The sequence below is a fragment of the Lolium rigidum genome, chromosome 1 (genome assembly GCF_022539505.1).
Source record: "Lolium rigidum isolate FL_2022 chromosome 1, APGP_CSIRO_Lrig_0.1, whole genome shotgun sequence".
NCBI lineage: Eukaryota > Viridiplantae > Streptophyta > Magnoliopsida > Poales > Poaceae > Lolium > Lolium rigidum.
In genome coordinates, this window is record NC_061508.1 from 306715962 (window position 1) to 306729722 (window position 13761).

The window sequence follows — 13761 nt, forward strand, 5'->3', positions numbered from 1 at the left end:
AGTAGTACTATTGCACAGAGGCCTACCTATAGCACTATTCTGACCTCTGGGTTAAAAATACCAAAAATAATGGGTCTTTGAGTATACTTGTTGGAATGTGTCTCCAATGTTTTTGCATAGGAAGTCAGAGTATCGGACACATGTACTTTGGACTCCCATAAATATGGAGTGCCATGTGATGAAATGGTAGTGTTGTTTCGATGTTGGCCTCTTCGTCGCCGTCTGCACGTCCATGAAGATCGTTGTCAATGGTGGAAGCCTGGCAAGCATCTTGTACATTGACACGCTCAAGAGCGCTACGAAACGGCATCATGGAGCCTTCTTGGGAGGTCAATCCAACCACTTGGGCAGATTGAACTTCTCATGACCTTCCGGAGCAAGCGAAATCGGGTCGGTCAGCGAGCCGGGCCGCGACAGCATACCTTCAATGAGTTGCGGGGAATAGGGACGGCGTCGGGCAACAAGTATTTTCACATTTGCAGGTAATGGGGACGGCGTCGGGATGTTGAGGTCGATGCTTGGACCTGCCGACACATACGATAGACTCTCCGACCTCCGGCGACGTGTCCCTCGACAACCCGAATATATAGCGTCGGCGCGTGGGCTAATGAGTGCGGGGATTTGTTTGCAGGCAAGTGCGAGCTCATCACCAGGGCGTTGGTCAACATGTGGCGGTTGATCATGAGTACCTTCTCACCCTGATTCGAAGGGTGACATACCATCGGAAGGTTCAACATCTCTCCCTAGAGCATATATGCACACATAGGACGATTTTCCAAGGAACGAGATAACAAGCACGAAAACCTCTTTAAAAGATGTTGTCGACCACAACACTAACCACCTAGCAAGACACAAACGATAGGACGGGGTAACCAAAATAAGACACGACAATAATAAGGTGCCAACATCGCCATGCAATGCGAGAACTCACATGTGACAGGTCCAAGGGCTTTGAATCAATGGCAAGAAGAACCACTTGTGGAAGAGCTCCGGCCGAGCATGCCAACACCACACCTCGGGAAACACCAGCATAGGTAGACCACGAACTAAACACAACATGAGCACCTTCCCGCAGTCCCTAGACGACACCTCCAAGGAGTAAACGATGCCCGAACAGCGTCGCCGCCCACTCCGGGGATTAGTGATTTCACCCATGCTCGGGGGAATGAGGTGCAGGGGATGTACCTCGACCTCGACTACAAGTAGGCAGAAGGTGTTCGAAACATTGTTGACATCGTGACCGCCATTGCTGGCACTACACCATGGACCAAACAAGAGGGCAGAGAACTGCCGGTAAAAGTCCACCTAAGCAGGCAATTTAACTGCCAGGAAAAAATAACTGCCGGCACAAGTAAGAGAGGGCAGACTTGCTGCCGGGACAGATGGAGGAGCACCGGCAAACAAATTGCCAGCAAGTGTCAAAACATATGGCGGCCCATATTCTGCCGGTACAACTTGATCCCGGCCCATCAACTGCCGGTACATCTGTGGCGAGAAACTTACAGTATAGTAGACACCAAAAAAAATACTAGGATGTGTTTTCTACGCCATACCTGATAGCGTGCATTGTAGGCCATCCATGAAGTTAGAAGTAGCAAGAATTGGCATCATTATGGATACATACTTTGCCACCTCTTCTTCATTGCTGTACAGGTAACCCCAGACATCACGTACACAAATTGTGATGATGACTACAAGAAGGCCTTCTACTAGGCACATAATTCCTGAAATAAGAATCGATAGCCGTGCAGCTTGTGGATTCCCCGCGCCTAATTCATTGGACACTCTAATACTGCGTAGAAACATTAATCATGACTGAAACTGGTTAAGTACAAGTTTGAGATGTGTCTCAGAAAATGAAAGGAAACGGGTGTGATTCTGAAATTTGTGTTCCTGACCTTATCGCACTGCTGAGACCACTTGGAATTGTATAAACCATCCACATTGTGTTTAGGCTAGAAAAGTGAACTATGGTTAGTTCACATAACCAAGCATCTGAAAGCATAATATGCCAAGCTGGCCAACTTCATTGTTCATGATTATTGTGAGAAATAGAAAAGGGAAGGTGTGTAACATAGTGCTGCTGGCAGGTGATTTGAGTGTAACAGGTAACTAGTCTTGTTATAGAGCAACAATGTTGGAGCTAACATAATTCATTTTAATTCTGGGTACTGTAATGCATGAGGGCATTTGTAGTTCAGTTTCCTTACCTGATGGATAAAATTGAAGTTTCCAGTTTTGGATTTGGTAGAAAACCTGCAAGGAGAACCACCATCTCAAATGCCCAGTACTCCAAGCTGAACTATGTTGCGAGTCAAACAACGTCCATGAAGAAAGAAGGTGGTAAACCACGCATCACTTTTCGCCCAATTGTAAAGGCATGCTTATTGCCGAAAATTACTCATTAGCAAGACATTGTTCTATTAAGCTTACCAGGTCATAAATGTAGATGGAATGGCCAGGCTCAAATACATGTTGACATCCTTTAGCACCGCCCTTGACCATCCATGCCAGCTCCTTCCCCCAGCTTCAGAGAATTTCACATACATCCCCAGCAATACCACATTGAACCAATAAGATATCGAGGTCGCCAAAGCCGCACCTCTGCTGGCAAGACCGGAATTCTGAACAAGGAACCAGCAGAGCAGAATGTGGAATACCAATGTCACTCCAGAACAAACCACCAGCGGGTTGACGATGCTTTGGGCCTGCAGGAACTTTGTAAGGCACTGAAGCAAGCCGTACGCGAAAAGACCAGGGATCAACAGCCGGGCGTAGGCTCCAGCTTCGTATGATATCTCTGGATTCTGACCGAGAGCAACGAGGATTTGGCCGGTGAAGGCCAAGACGAAGGCCAGCGGAACGCTTGCGAGCATGAGGACGAAGATTGCCCTCTGGGCATGTGTCCCGAGCATGTCGTACTGCTTTGCTCCGTATGATTGCCCACACAGTGTGTCCAGCGCGCTTCCCATTCCCAGCTGGCGCATTGCGATGGAACAAACAGGCACAGTTAAGTATACTTGCAATTTGTAGTAGGCATCAGAACATTAGAAAAAGTGCTTCTAAAGACGACACGCTGTTGTTACTTTCTGCTGATTTTGCTAAAAAGTGCCTTGGAAACGAGTAGTAGCAGCTACTAGGTGGCCGCGTTGCATTTTCGAATCAATTCGCTATTCAGCTCTAGAACGAACAATTTGGTCATGCTTCGCAATCAGGAGCGGTACCACGAGACGAGGCTTACCAGGACGCTGAAGCCGGTGACGTTGGCGAAGGAGGAGGCGACGGAGGCGCCGGAGAGGGAGAGCTCGCCGAGGTGGCCGGCGAACATGACGGAGACTACTTGCAGGCTGTACTGCAGCAGGCTGCAGGCGACCAGAGGCGCAGCGAGCACCACCTTCCGCCGCACCTCGTCGCGCGCCGTCGGTGGCGCCGGCGTGGAGGCGCGGGGCGAGAGGAGGGGCGAGGACGCCGCCATTTCCACCCAAGCTGGCCGTTGACGAACCTCAAGGGAAGGAAGGGGGGACGCTGGCCGTTGCTGTCGCGGTGAGGCGCGGCGGCGCAGGTGAAAGGGGGACGAGAATTATGGGCCACGGCAGAGTTTCAAGGCCCAGTTTAGTAGTGTTGGGCTAAGTTGGGTGTAGGACTATTGCACACAGGCCTATAGTACTATCCTGACCTAGGTAACTAGGAGCATTTTCTAAAAAAAAAAAGGTAACTAGGAGCAAGTTCTCAAAAAAAAAAAAAAAAAAGGTAACTAGGAGCAGCTCCCGTGGCTGGGCGCGCAAGGAGCAGCTGCTGGAGGAGCTCCGTGGGACGCCGCTGCGCTCGCACGCTGCACTATTCGTGGCCGACGCACTCGGTCGCGGCCGCCTGCTCGCTCGCCGCAAAGCTATGTGCACAGAACTGAAAAGAAAAGAAAGAATCTGTGGAACTAACCTGGCAATACATATGCAGTTGAGAACCGTCGGACGCCAGAGTCGCTCGCCGGAGCACCACCACACAGCCCAAACGATCCATCGTCACGTCTCTCCCCTCCTCTCCTCGACAAGTAAAAGTCAAAGTCTAAGTCATAGTCACACGCGCAACCCACACGCTGTCCATGAGGATGAGCTTGTACTTATAGAGGCTAGGTTGGAGGAAGAGAGAAGAAGTGGACTTTGAAACTTTGAGCCGGGAATGAACAAGGAGATGATAAAATGAGATGGATGGTTGAGATGCACAGAGCACACGGATTGCTGACCTGCCTCATTCCCATCAACCGAAACAACTCATGCGTTAATTGTTAGTGCTCTCATGACTATTGCTTTCTCCATAATGGTCTCATTAAATTTTGCTCCTCCCTAAATCGAGGCATTGGATGGCTTTAAGGCATGCGAGCGGCCAGGCCAGTAATCAACTCAATCACCGCCTAGGTTTCCCAACTATTAGCTTTCAGAGCGCTAGCTAACCATAGAAAGTAGCAGCTTGATTGATTGGTATATTTTTCTAACGTAGCTCTTGATGTCTCAACTCCGTTCGGCAACTTACATGGCGATGGTGAAACACGACTTACCGAGGGCGAAACAACCCATGAGTCCTTAAAAGATAACGGCGCAGCAGTAGCTTGATTGATACCTCTATTTTTCTAACCCAATAACGTGTAGCTCTTGATGTGTCTCAACTCTGTTTGGCAACTTACATGTAGCTCTTGCTGTGTCTCGACTCCGTTCGGCAACTTAAATGGCGAAGGTGAAACACGACTTACCGAGGGCGAAACAACCCATGAGTCACTAAAAGATGACGGTACAGCAGTAGCTTGATTGATACCTCTATTTTTCTAACTCAGCTAGTTCTTGATGTGTCTCAATTTCGTTCGGCAACTAGCTCTTGTTGTGTCTCAACTCCATTCAACAACTTACATGGCGATGTCGAAACACAACTTATCGAGGGCAAAACAACGCATGAGCCCTTAAAAGATGACGGTGCCTCTCAGAAATCGCAGTGCAGCCCGTCTGGCCTTTTGCTAGCTAGCAAGCTCTCTACGGTGCCCTGTGTCCAACTTGCAGGACGGGCCATCCAAGTTGAAGACACGAGCAAACAGCTTCAAGGAAAACAAGCTACTACAATAACAAACTACATGTCACAGCTAGCACAACATTGCAGTTTACTACATACAACAAGTAGCCTAACTGCAAGATGCATCAGGCATCCGGCCACCAGATCAGATCACAACAATCTTGACTCTGATCTGGATGTGGATGCTAGCCCTGGTTCTACCGACAAAAAAGGAAAAACTCCGGACCAAAGCATTATGTCCGTGAACAGCAAACAAATCATACCTAAAAAGCAAAGCATGGTAAGATGGGACCCACCACCTGTTAATTGGCTTAAAATTAATGTAGATGGATCTTTTGTTCCTAGTACAGGTTCTGCTAGTGTTGGCGCGGTGATTCGGGACCACTGTGGATATGCTATTGCTGGTGCTGGGAGAGTACTGGACAAGTGTACTAGTGCGGAGGTAGCTGAGGCTCTCGCGCTCATGGAAGGTGCACGTCTAGCTGCGAGCACCAATCATTTTTGAAGATGATTGTGCGACTGTTGTTAGTGCACTACAAAAAGACTCCAGTTCTCTGTCATCTTTGGGAACAATCTTCAAGGATTTTAAGATGTTTGCCTCCGTCCTGCCAGATTGGAAATGTGTTTTAGCCAAAAAATCAGAATTATGTAGCGCATGAGACCGCAGCATATGTGAGACGTATGGGTGTAGGTGCTGACTGGAGTTGTCTGTATCCAGATGAGATTGCAAAGGCTATTGCTTTTGATTGTAATCATGAATATCTTTGTTGTGAATGAATGAAAACCTTTTGGCCTAAAAAAATATGAATATATTCTGAGAGTATATAGTTTGTACAGAACCAAATAAAACGATGGCACAAAACACTTCAAAACTTAGAACAACAATCCATTCAGGGGATCTCACATGTACCGCCTCTTTGTATCAACTGGATTTACATACACAAGATACAAAACTAATCTGTTGTTGTCTTGAGAGCTCAGAAATTTGAGCCAGTAGTTCACACTAAACAAAATCTGCCGACTGGTTGCAATGCATTAAACCAAGCTCGATAAATCCTAGTGAAACCACATATCCTAAACAAAGCACACAGGTTCAACAAGCCAAAAGGACCATCGCCTGGGTTGTGCAAAGCCAGCCATGCCCATCTTTGTCGACCTCCATAGCTAGTTCCTTCCTTGATCCTTATCATTAATTGCCTCCTTAGATCTGTAACCAGCAATTGTGAAGAAAGTCATATTCACGTCAAGTTTTATGTACATCTATCACATACTAGTTATCACATAATCATCAGTGTGCACTACGGTTTTAGAATGAATGTAAGCAACATTAATAGTCCAAATTTCACATCTAGCATAACATCGTGTCAAAATGCAGCATATATGTGAGCACCATGACAAAGTCCACAAATGGTGCCGTAACAGGAAAATTGACCATGAAGCAAATTGCAATTATCCTTCTAAAACAATGCAAGGATCGTATTTAAGACAGATCAGTTCAAATGTATATAATAGAGTATTACTAGATTGGTTGCCTCAATACAAATCAGACATAATTCAAAGCATGGGATGTTGGCATAGCTATCTCATGCACCATGCATTAGCAATACTTGTCCGTTATTCAGTTATGCAATTTGCTAGACAGAAAGTAGAGATAAAGTTGGGATGTAAAGCTACAGGAAGAACTCATGACTTATTTTATGAAACGATACAAGTCCAAGGAAAATTGATAACATGAGTGACTAATGTACATTCTTCTTGTAAGACTGAAAAACACTAATACGTGGTGAATCTATCAATGATTACAAAGATAACCTGGTGTGAATATTAATGGAAACATGAATATGGGCGAAGCAAAAAAAAAAAGGAAGCATGGCATATAACATGAGAAGAAACAACATGTCCATTAGAAACACATTTTTCAGAACCTGAATGGGCATTTAAAAAAAAATCACACAGAATGCCATTAACAGAACCCTCATGATTTGCATTTGATTTTGTACTTACACATAGAACCTACTGAGCATTCAAACTAGCACTAGATCAGAGATGCCATTACAGCTAACAAATTCAATTGATGTGAAATTGCACATCTCAAGAATCATTTGTTACAACAACAAAATTACATCGATTAACTACACTGGGACCTGCAAAAAAATGGAAGTACAAGACCTCTAACTTTAGATATTGGAGGGAACCGCCATCAGCATCGGCAAGTAACTACACGGGAGTACATCACATATACAAAGCTTGGTCCAAGGCAAGACAAATATGATCATTACATAGACATTAGAGAGATCTACCATGTTGTAATATACCCAAAACAACACAAGAAACTGTTCCTGGAAATCTAGAAGTTAACCTACACTTGGTATCCAGTATACAAACATAAGCACTTGATCAAATCAGTGGAATCTAAATACAATAGAGAGGCCCTACAATACTGAGCACCTAAAATTAATTGGATAATCTCAAGAACAACCTAAAAAAATCAAACAAAGTAGCCCATCACTCTAAATTAGCTAACCAAACACACAATAGCTAGCTTAATTAGGTTTCATCACTAGCAGATCAATTAGACCAAGTGGCCAATAAAACCAAACACAATGACCGTTGTTCACGCATAGAGTATTACTAGTTTGGTTGCCTCAATACAAATCAGACATAATTCAAAGCATGGGATGCTGACATAGATATCTCATGCACCATGCATTACCAATACTTGTCCGCTATTTAGTTATGCAATTTGCTAAATAGGAAATAGAGATAAAGTTGGGATGTCAAGCTACAGGAAGAACTCATGAATTATTTTGCGAAAAGATATATGTCCAAGGAAAATTGATAACATGAGGGATCAATGTACATTCTGCTTGTCAGACTGAAAAACACTAATACAAGATGAATCTATCAATGATTACGAAGATAACCTGGGGTTAATATTAATGGAACCATGAATATAGGGAAAGCAAAAAAAAAAAGGAAGCATGGCATAACATGAGAAGAACCCTCATAATTTGCATTCGATTTTGTACTTACACATAGAACCTAGATGAGCATTTGAACTAGCACTACATCAGAGATACCATTGCAGCTAAAAAAATCAATTTACACATAATTGCATATCTCAAGAATCATTTGTTACAACAACAAAATTACATCGATTAACTACACAGGACCTGCAAAAAAATGAAAGTACCTTCACTTTTAGATATTAGAGGGAACCGCCATTGGCATCAGCAAGTAACTACACAACAGTACATCACACATACAAAGCTTGGTCAAACGTCAAAGGCAAGACAAATATGCTCATCACATATACATTAGATAGATCTACCATGTTGTAATATACCAAAAACAACGCAAGAAACTATTTCAGGAAATCTAGAAGTTAACATAAACTTGGTATGTACCCAGTATACAAGCATTAGCACTTGATCAAATCAATGGAATCTAAATACAAGAGAGCCACTACAATACTGGGCACTAGAAAATTAATTGGATGATCTCAAAAACAAACCAAAATATCAAACAAAGTAGCACATCTCTCTAAATTAGCTAACCAGACACACAATACCTAGCTTAATTACGCCAGTAGACCAATTAGACCAAGTGGCCAATAAAACCAAACACAGTGACCATTGTTCACACATAGTACTTGGAAATTATCAAACCACCACACTGACACTAAGTTAAAGAGAGTTCGAGATTTCCATTATCAACCTTTTACAGTTATGCCTACCAATTGCTCAGGGATGTGGTCGCTGGCCACAGCTCCGGGTGGACGCTGGCAACAACATCTCGGGCAAGAGACTACCGACGTCACGACGTGAGGAAGGCATCATTCTTGAGATTCTGGACCGTGGGGACGTGAAGAAAACTATGTCGCCTGCAAATGACCAAAATCAACAATTACAGCACGATGCAGCAGCTAACAAGACGAAAATCTAAAGTGATAATCTAGAACCATGTAGCGTGCAACAGCTTTACAAGCAGCCATAAAAAAGGGAAATGCAAGATGTACCAACTAGTGGATGAAAATCACAGCAACCTATATACACACAACTTCAAAGCAGTACTAGAATAAAAATCCTCACTACTTTATACCAAGACCACACCATTTCAACCAATTGTATTCACAGCCATATCACAACTATTTCAGGGTTATAACAATAAACCATCAATTGGCAGGACTAAATACTAGCATCATGAGCTCTAATAACCAGGCCCACTTGTCAATTTCTCACTAACCCATCACAATAGTTCAAAAAGGGGTCATTAGCTCATTGGCTAAAGGATAGTGCAGCCACGGGATGATATCACGTAGAGGAGAAATGAGAGGACCAGAATTTACCTAAACAAGAGTCAAACATGAAGGACACCGCACGACAGCGAGGGCGTCACTGAGGGTTCCCGGAGACGGCTTGCTGGCCGACCACATCAGCTACACGCGGTCCAGCTGGTCACTGTGTTGTGCTGCCGCCATCATGGACGCGAGAGCTCGAACCTTTTCTGGAAAAGAAATAGAACAGCTTAACTTGCATAAATTATATGACGCCATTATGCCATCAAATATTGGTTTGAAAAGACAAGGCAAACATGGGTATATGGAAAGCAATGAAACAACTTAACTTGCATAAAAACTTTCTACACCAAGAACAAGAAAGTAGTAGAACTTAACAACTACTGCAAAATACTCATGGTTGAGACCAAACAACCCAATCTAGCAAGAATGCAACCATGTAACATATATAATTCATATATTAACACTAAGTGTCATGTCATTCATTAAATGGTGCAGGACAAATGGAAGTGCTTGAAATGTGCAAGAACACAAAGACAGAAAAAAAAAGCCACTACTCCAGATCCATCCCGAGTAATTTACACGAGACAAATACTAATAGAGCATGAAACAAAGAAACTAAATAAGCTGATGCTTTTAGCCTGTATTTTTTTATGAGCAATTATCACAGTTCAAAGCACACATTGGAAAATCAGTGACATGTAGCTAACCAAGAAGATGGTTAGTAAGACTGCAAGGCTTCAATTTTAGCACACATATTTTAATGGAACTCATGGAGTAAACTTTCACAAAATCAAAAACCTTGTTGTCAGCTAGGTCGGTGAAGGGGTGCCTCTTGGCCCGTGGTCCAGGCGATAGGGAGACCCGAGCAGAAGGGTGTGCAGCGTCACTGCTGTGGCGACCACCCACTCAATCTATTGACCCCTGCAACAATTCAACCGTTTGCTAATTTTTTTGCCTGCAGTGGATGCAAACGATAAAGGACATAAATCAAATGGAGCTCAACTTTATTATGAGCAACTATAACAGTTGACAACACACATGGGCAAATCACGTGACATGTAGCTAAACAAGGAGATGGTTAATAAGATGCAAGGCTTCAATTCTACTTTGCACATGGGTCATCTAGGTACCAATTCTACGTGCAGATTTTCACGAAAGAGAGATCTAAGTTCCGAGATACCAAACACTCGTTTCCAGAATACATAGCAGTTGCATGCTCATGTCAGTCTGCTGCTAGTAGTGCGCCACTGAACACTACTCGAAGCCTAATTAACAGGGGCGGGAATCCCAAATCCATTAGGAAAGTTAATCAACTGCCGCAAACGAATTCGAACGAACTGGAGTATACATCATCCCACGGAGGAAATATAATTGTACTATGCCAACATGCCATCAAAGATTGGTTTAAAAAGAAAAGGCAAACAAGGCTATTTGTAAGAAAGGACAAAGGAGGTATAAGAAAAGCAATGGAACATCTTAACTTAGATAATGAACTTTCTACAGGAAGAAAGAAGTAGAACTTAACAAATACTCTAAAAAGAGCCATGGTTAAGACTGAACGACCCAACCTAGCAAGACAGCAATCATGTGAAATACTGAGTTCAGAAACTAACACCAAGTGTCATGTCAGCCATTAAATGGTGCAGGCCAAGGGAAGTGCTTGAAATGTGCAAGAAAAAAGAGAAGAAAAAGACTAATACTCCGGATCTAATTTACATGAGAACAATACAAATAGGGTATGAAATAGAGAAACTGAACAATTGTTGCTTTCAGCCTGCAAGGCCTCTTTTTTTGCAATGTTGTACCTCTAAGAATATCTATTGTGGCAGCGTATAAGAAAGCGCCCAGATTTCCAGCCTTCATGAACTCATGGAGCAAACTTCCACTGAATAAACAACCTTGTCATCACAAAGGTCGGAGAAGGCGTTCCTCTTGGTTCTTGATTCGGGCAACATACATACATGACCAACATGGCGCATGGCGTAGCGTCTGCACTAGCAAGAGTGCCTATGAGCTCCTCCCACTAAATCTCTCTAGATAACCTGGAGGTCAAAACCATATTATACCTTAAACAGAATGGATAGAGTACACATTACGCAATATATAAGATATGCCATGTTGCAAGAAGTGAAACCCAATATGAAAGTTCACACTTACTGATTACACATCTTTCATACTTAGGTAAGTACATAAAAACACTAGCTATGCAGAAGGATAAAGTGCAGCGTGGCATGTCTGTCTACAGATTTCCACTTTGAATATTTTTGCATAAACATGTGTAAAAGGAAAATTATAATGGCGCATTTGTAAGATGGCGTATAGTTCGTGCTTTAAATCTTGGAAATTGGATCGTGATTTCTGCAGTATGCACTTAGCATCCATGCCCCTATTCCATTTACGTATGAGCTGCAAAGTTTAGCACATTGAGAGCTATATAATGTTCATAGCATTCCTTAAAGAAGATATGAGTATTGCAACCATGATTGGTAGATAGGTTGAGGAAAGCTCTAATAGGTAGTTTTATCTCTACTTCCTACAAAAGGAGTGATATATTCAACACTTCAGTACCTAGTCATCTTTCTAATTCATATACAAACTGGTGGGTAAGTGCTTCAATTCAGAGCCACAAGTTTATTAGCAAATACACGCACCTCATCTTCAAGTGAAATTAAATTTCTCCGTACAGAACTAACGCAAATTGAGATAAACATTATAAACTTGAAGATGACTAGGAAAATTATATTGATAATCTCGAACAGTTATGTATAGTATAAATACTACATGGTTCCGCGGTTCATGGTAAGGGAGATGTAAAATCTGTAAAGTAAGAAACAATATTGATAAAAGATAAATTACCACGACATATGAAAATACAACATTTACTAAATAAATATGAGTAATTTGATAAAGCCGTGCCATTTCAAATTCGACCAAACTCTGGATGAGTACCTCATGGCGAACAATATGTTAGCGTTTCAAGGATTATAAATACAAGTGAGGTGTTTTGACTTAGTGAGATCATGTTATACTTCAAATATGGTAGCAAGAGCAGAAATAGATAGAACAGTACAAAGAGACACTTGCATGTAGACATACACATATACATACAAAGGGTCCTGGAGAGGAGGTAGCAGACCAAGTACCATTTTTGAAGCTGGCTGGAACAATCTCTCTTCCTCCTCTTCATCTGAAATCAAAACAGACCACCGATTAAATCCTTGACAGGTACATTCAACACAAGAGCACTACAACATACAAGTACATCGATATGTAAGCATATACCTTCAGATTCTTCATCTGAGTCAAATCCATCTCATCACTGTCGGCCGACTAGAAGAAATTATACCCAGAGAATAAGAGGCTGTATGACTTGGGAGGTGTCCTGGAGCTTGACCTCCTTCTCGAAGACAATCTCAAACTAGAACTGGGGGAACATGTCTGTCCCAGTGAACTTTCAGTTGTCCACCTTCACAAAAACATGGTCGCCTTGTTGTCCTTGGCCTTCCCGAGGTCGTACTACAGAGAGAAACAAAACATCTCAATGGCTCATAAGGCTCAATTAAAATACATGTACACAGCTTGTTAAAAGAGGATGGGCATATAGTTAAGCAAACCTGAGAAAGATGCATGAAGTGGTCATCTTTAGGTGGGACCTTGGCCGACTGTCTATGATTAACCTCAAGGCCTGCAAAAGTTAAATAAGAGGCTCACTTACAGTTACATGTACAGATTTAAGCTTTTTTCAAAGCAAATATATAAGAAATGGTACATATTTAGGTTGATTATATTTGACCAGAGAGCACTTCATGCAAAATATACGGATGATCAATACATATAGAGCAAATTTATCGAAAATAAGCTGAAGACAAGCTACATCAGTACATGGGCTTTCTAAACCTGAAGATAAGCTACAGTGTACATGAGCTTTCTAAACCTGAAGATAAGCTACAGCAGTACATGGGCTACTACTACTACAAGCCTCTTTGCTTGTTGAAGAATTCCGAATTAAGAAGTTCCCAAAGTTCAGTTCAGTTTCAGACAAGAATGAGGTTGATTTAGATCTGTAAGCAAGAAAGCAAGCATACACGTACAACGCAAAGATACATCAGTCCCAAAGTTGAGAATATGTGTTTACAGAATATGTGTTATTTACATACACAACCAGTCAAGTATGAAGCCTGAAAAAAGTGTTTGACATGATTCCATTGTCATCGTAATCCTATTTTCTATACCAACATCAGAACAACACAATAGCAAGTTTATTCATGTAGCCCCAAGCAGAGTATTTACTACCTTAATCACTTGAGGATGTGTAGATCTGATGCGGACGGGTGCTTCTTGCTAATCCTCCTTCCCTTCTCATGACGAGTGATCTTCTATCCCTTGCCTTCTCAACTCCCATGTTC

The 13761-nt window shown here is 42.5% G+C and overlaps 1 protein-coding gene and 1 long non-coding RNA gene across 12 annotated transcripts; both read right to left on the bottom strand.

Annotated features, from left to right (window-relative positions):
- Positions 1-1542: 1542 nt before the first annotated feature.
- On the bottom strand, positions 1543-3377 carry LOC124661037 (protein DETOXIFICATION 16-like). The gene is made up of 5 exons (XM_047198898.1): positions 3242-3377; positions 2434-2978; positions 2211-2297; positions 1899-1955; positions 1543-1792 (listed from the first exon to the last, which is right to left on the bottom strand). Exons 1-5 carry the CDS (start codon positions 3326-3328, stop codon positions 1543-1545), a joined length of 1026 nt encoding a protein of 341 aa, XP_047054854.1. The 5' UTR covers positions 3329-3377.
- A 2570-nt stretch (positions 3378-5947) lies between these two features.
- On the bottom strand, positions 5948-13761 carry LOC124697293. 11 transcript variants are annotated; one of them, XR_007000778.1, is made up of 10 exons: positions 13649-13752; positions 12970-13040; positions 12638-12871; positions 12499-12542; positions 11161-11397; positions 10154-10310; positions 9404-9561; positions 8792-8938; positions 8249-8296; positions 6248-6262 (listed from the first exon to the last, which is right to left on the bottom strand). It is a non-coding gene; the product is annotated as an uncharacterized LOC124697293 (long non-coding RNA). The 11 variants fall into 11 exon arrangements; XR_007000775.1 differs by having other exon boundaries at positions 8773-8938; XR_007000767.1 differs by having other exon boundaries at positions 5948-6262; positions 8249-8938.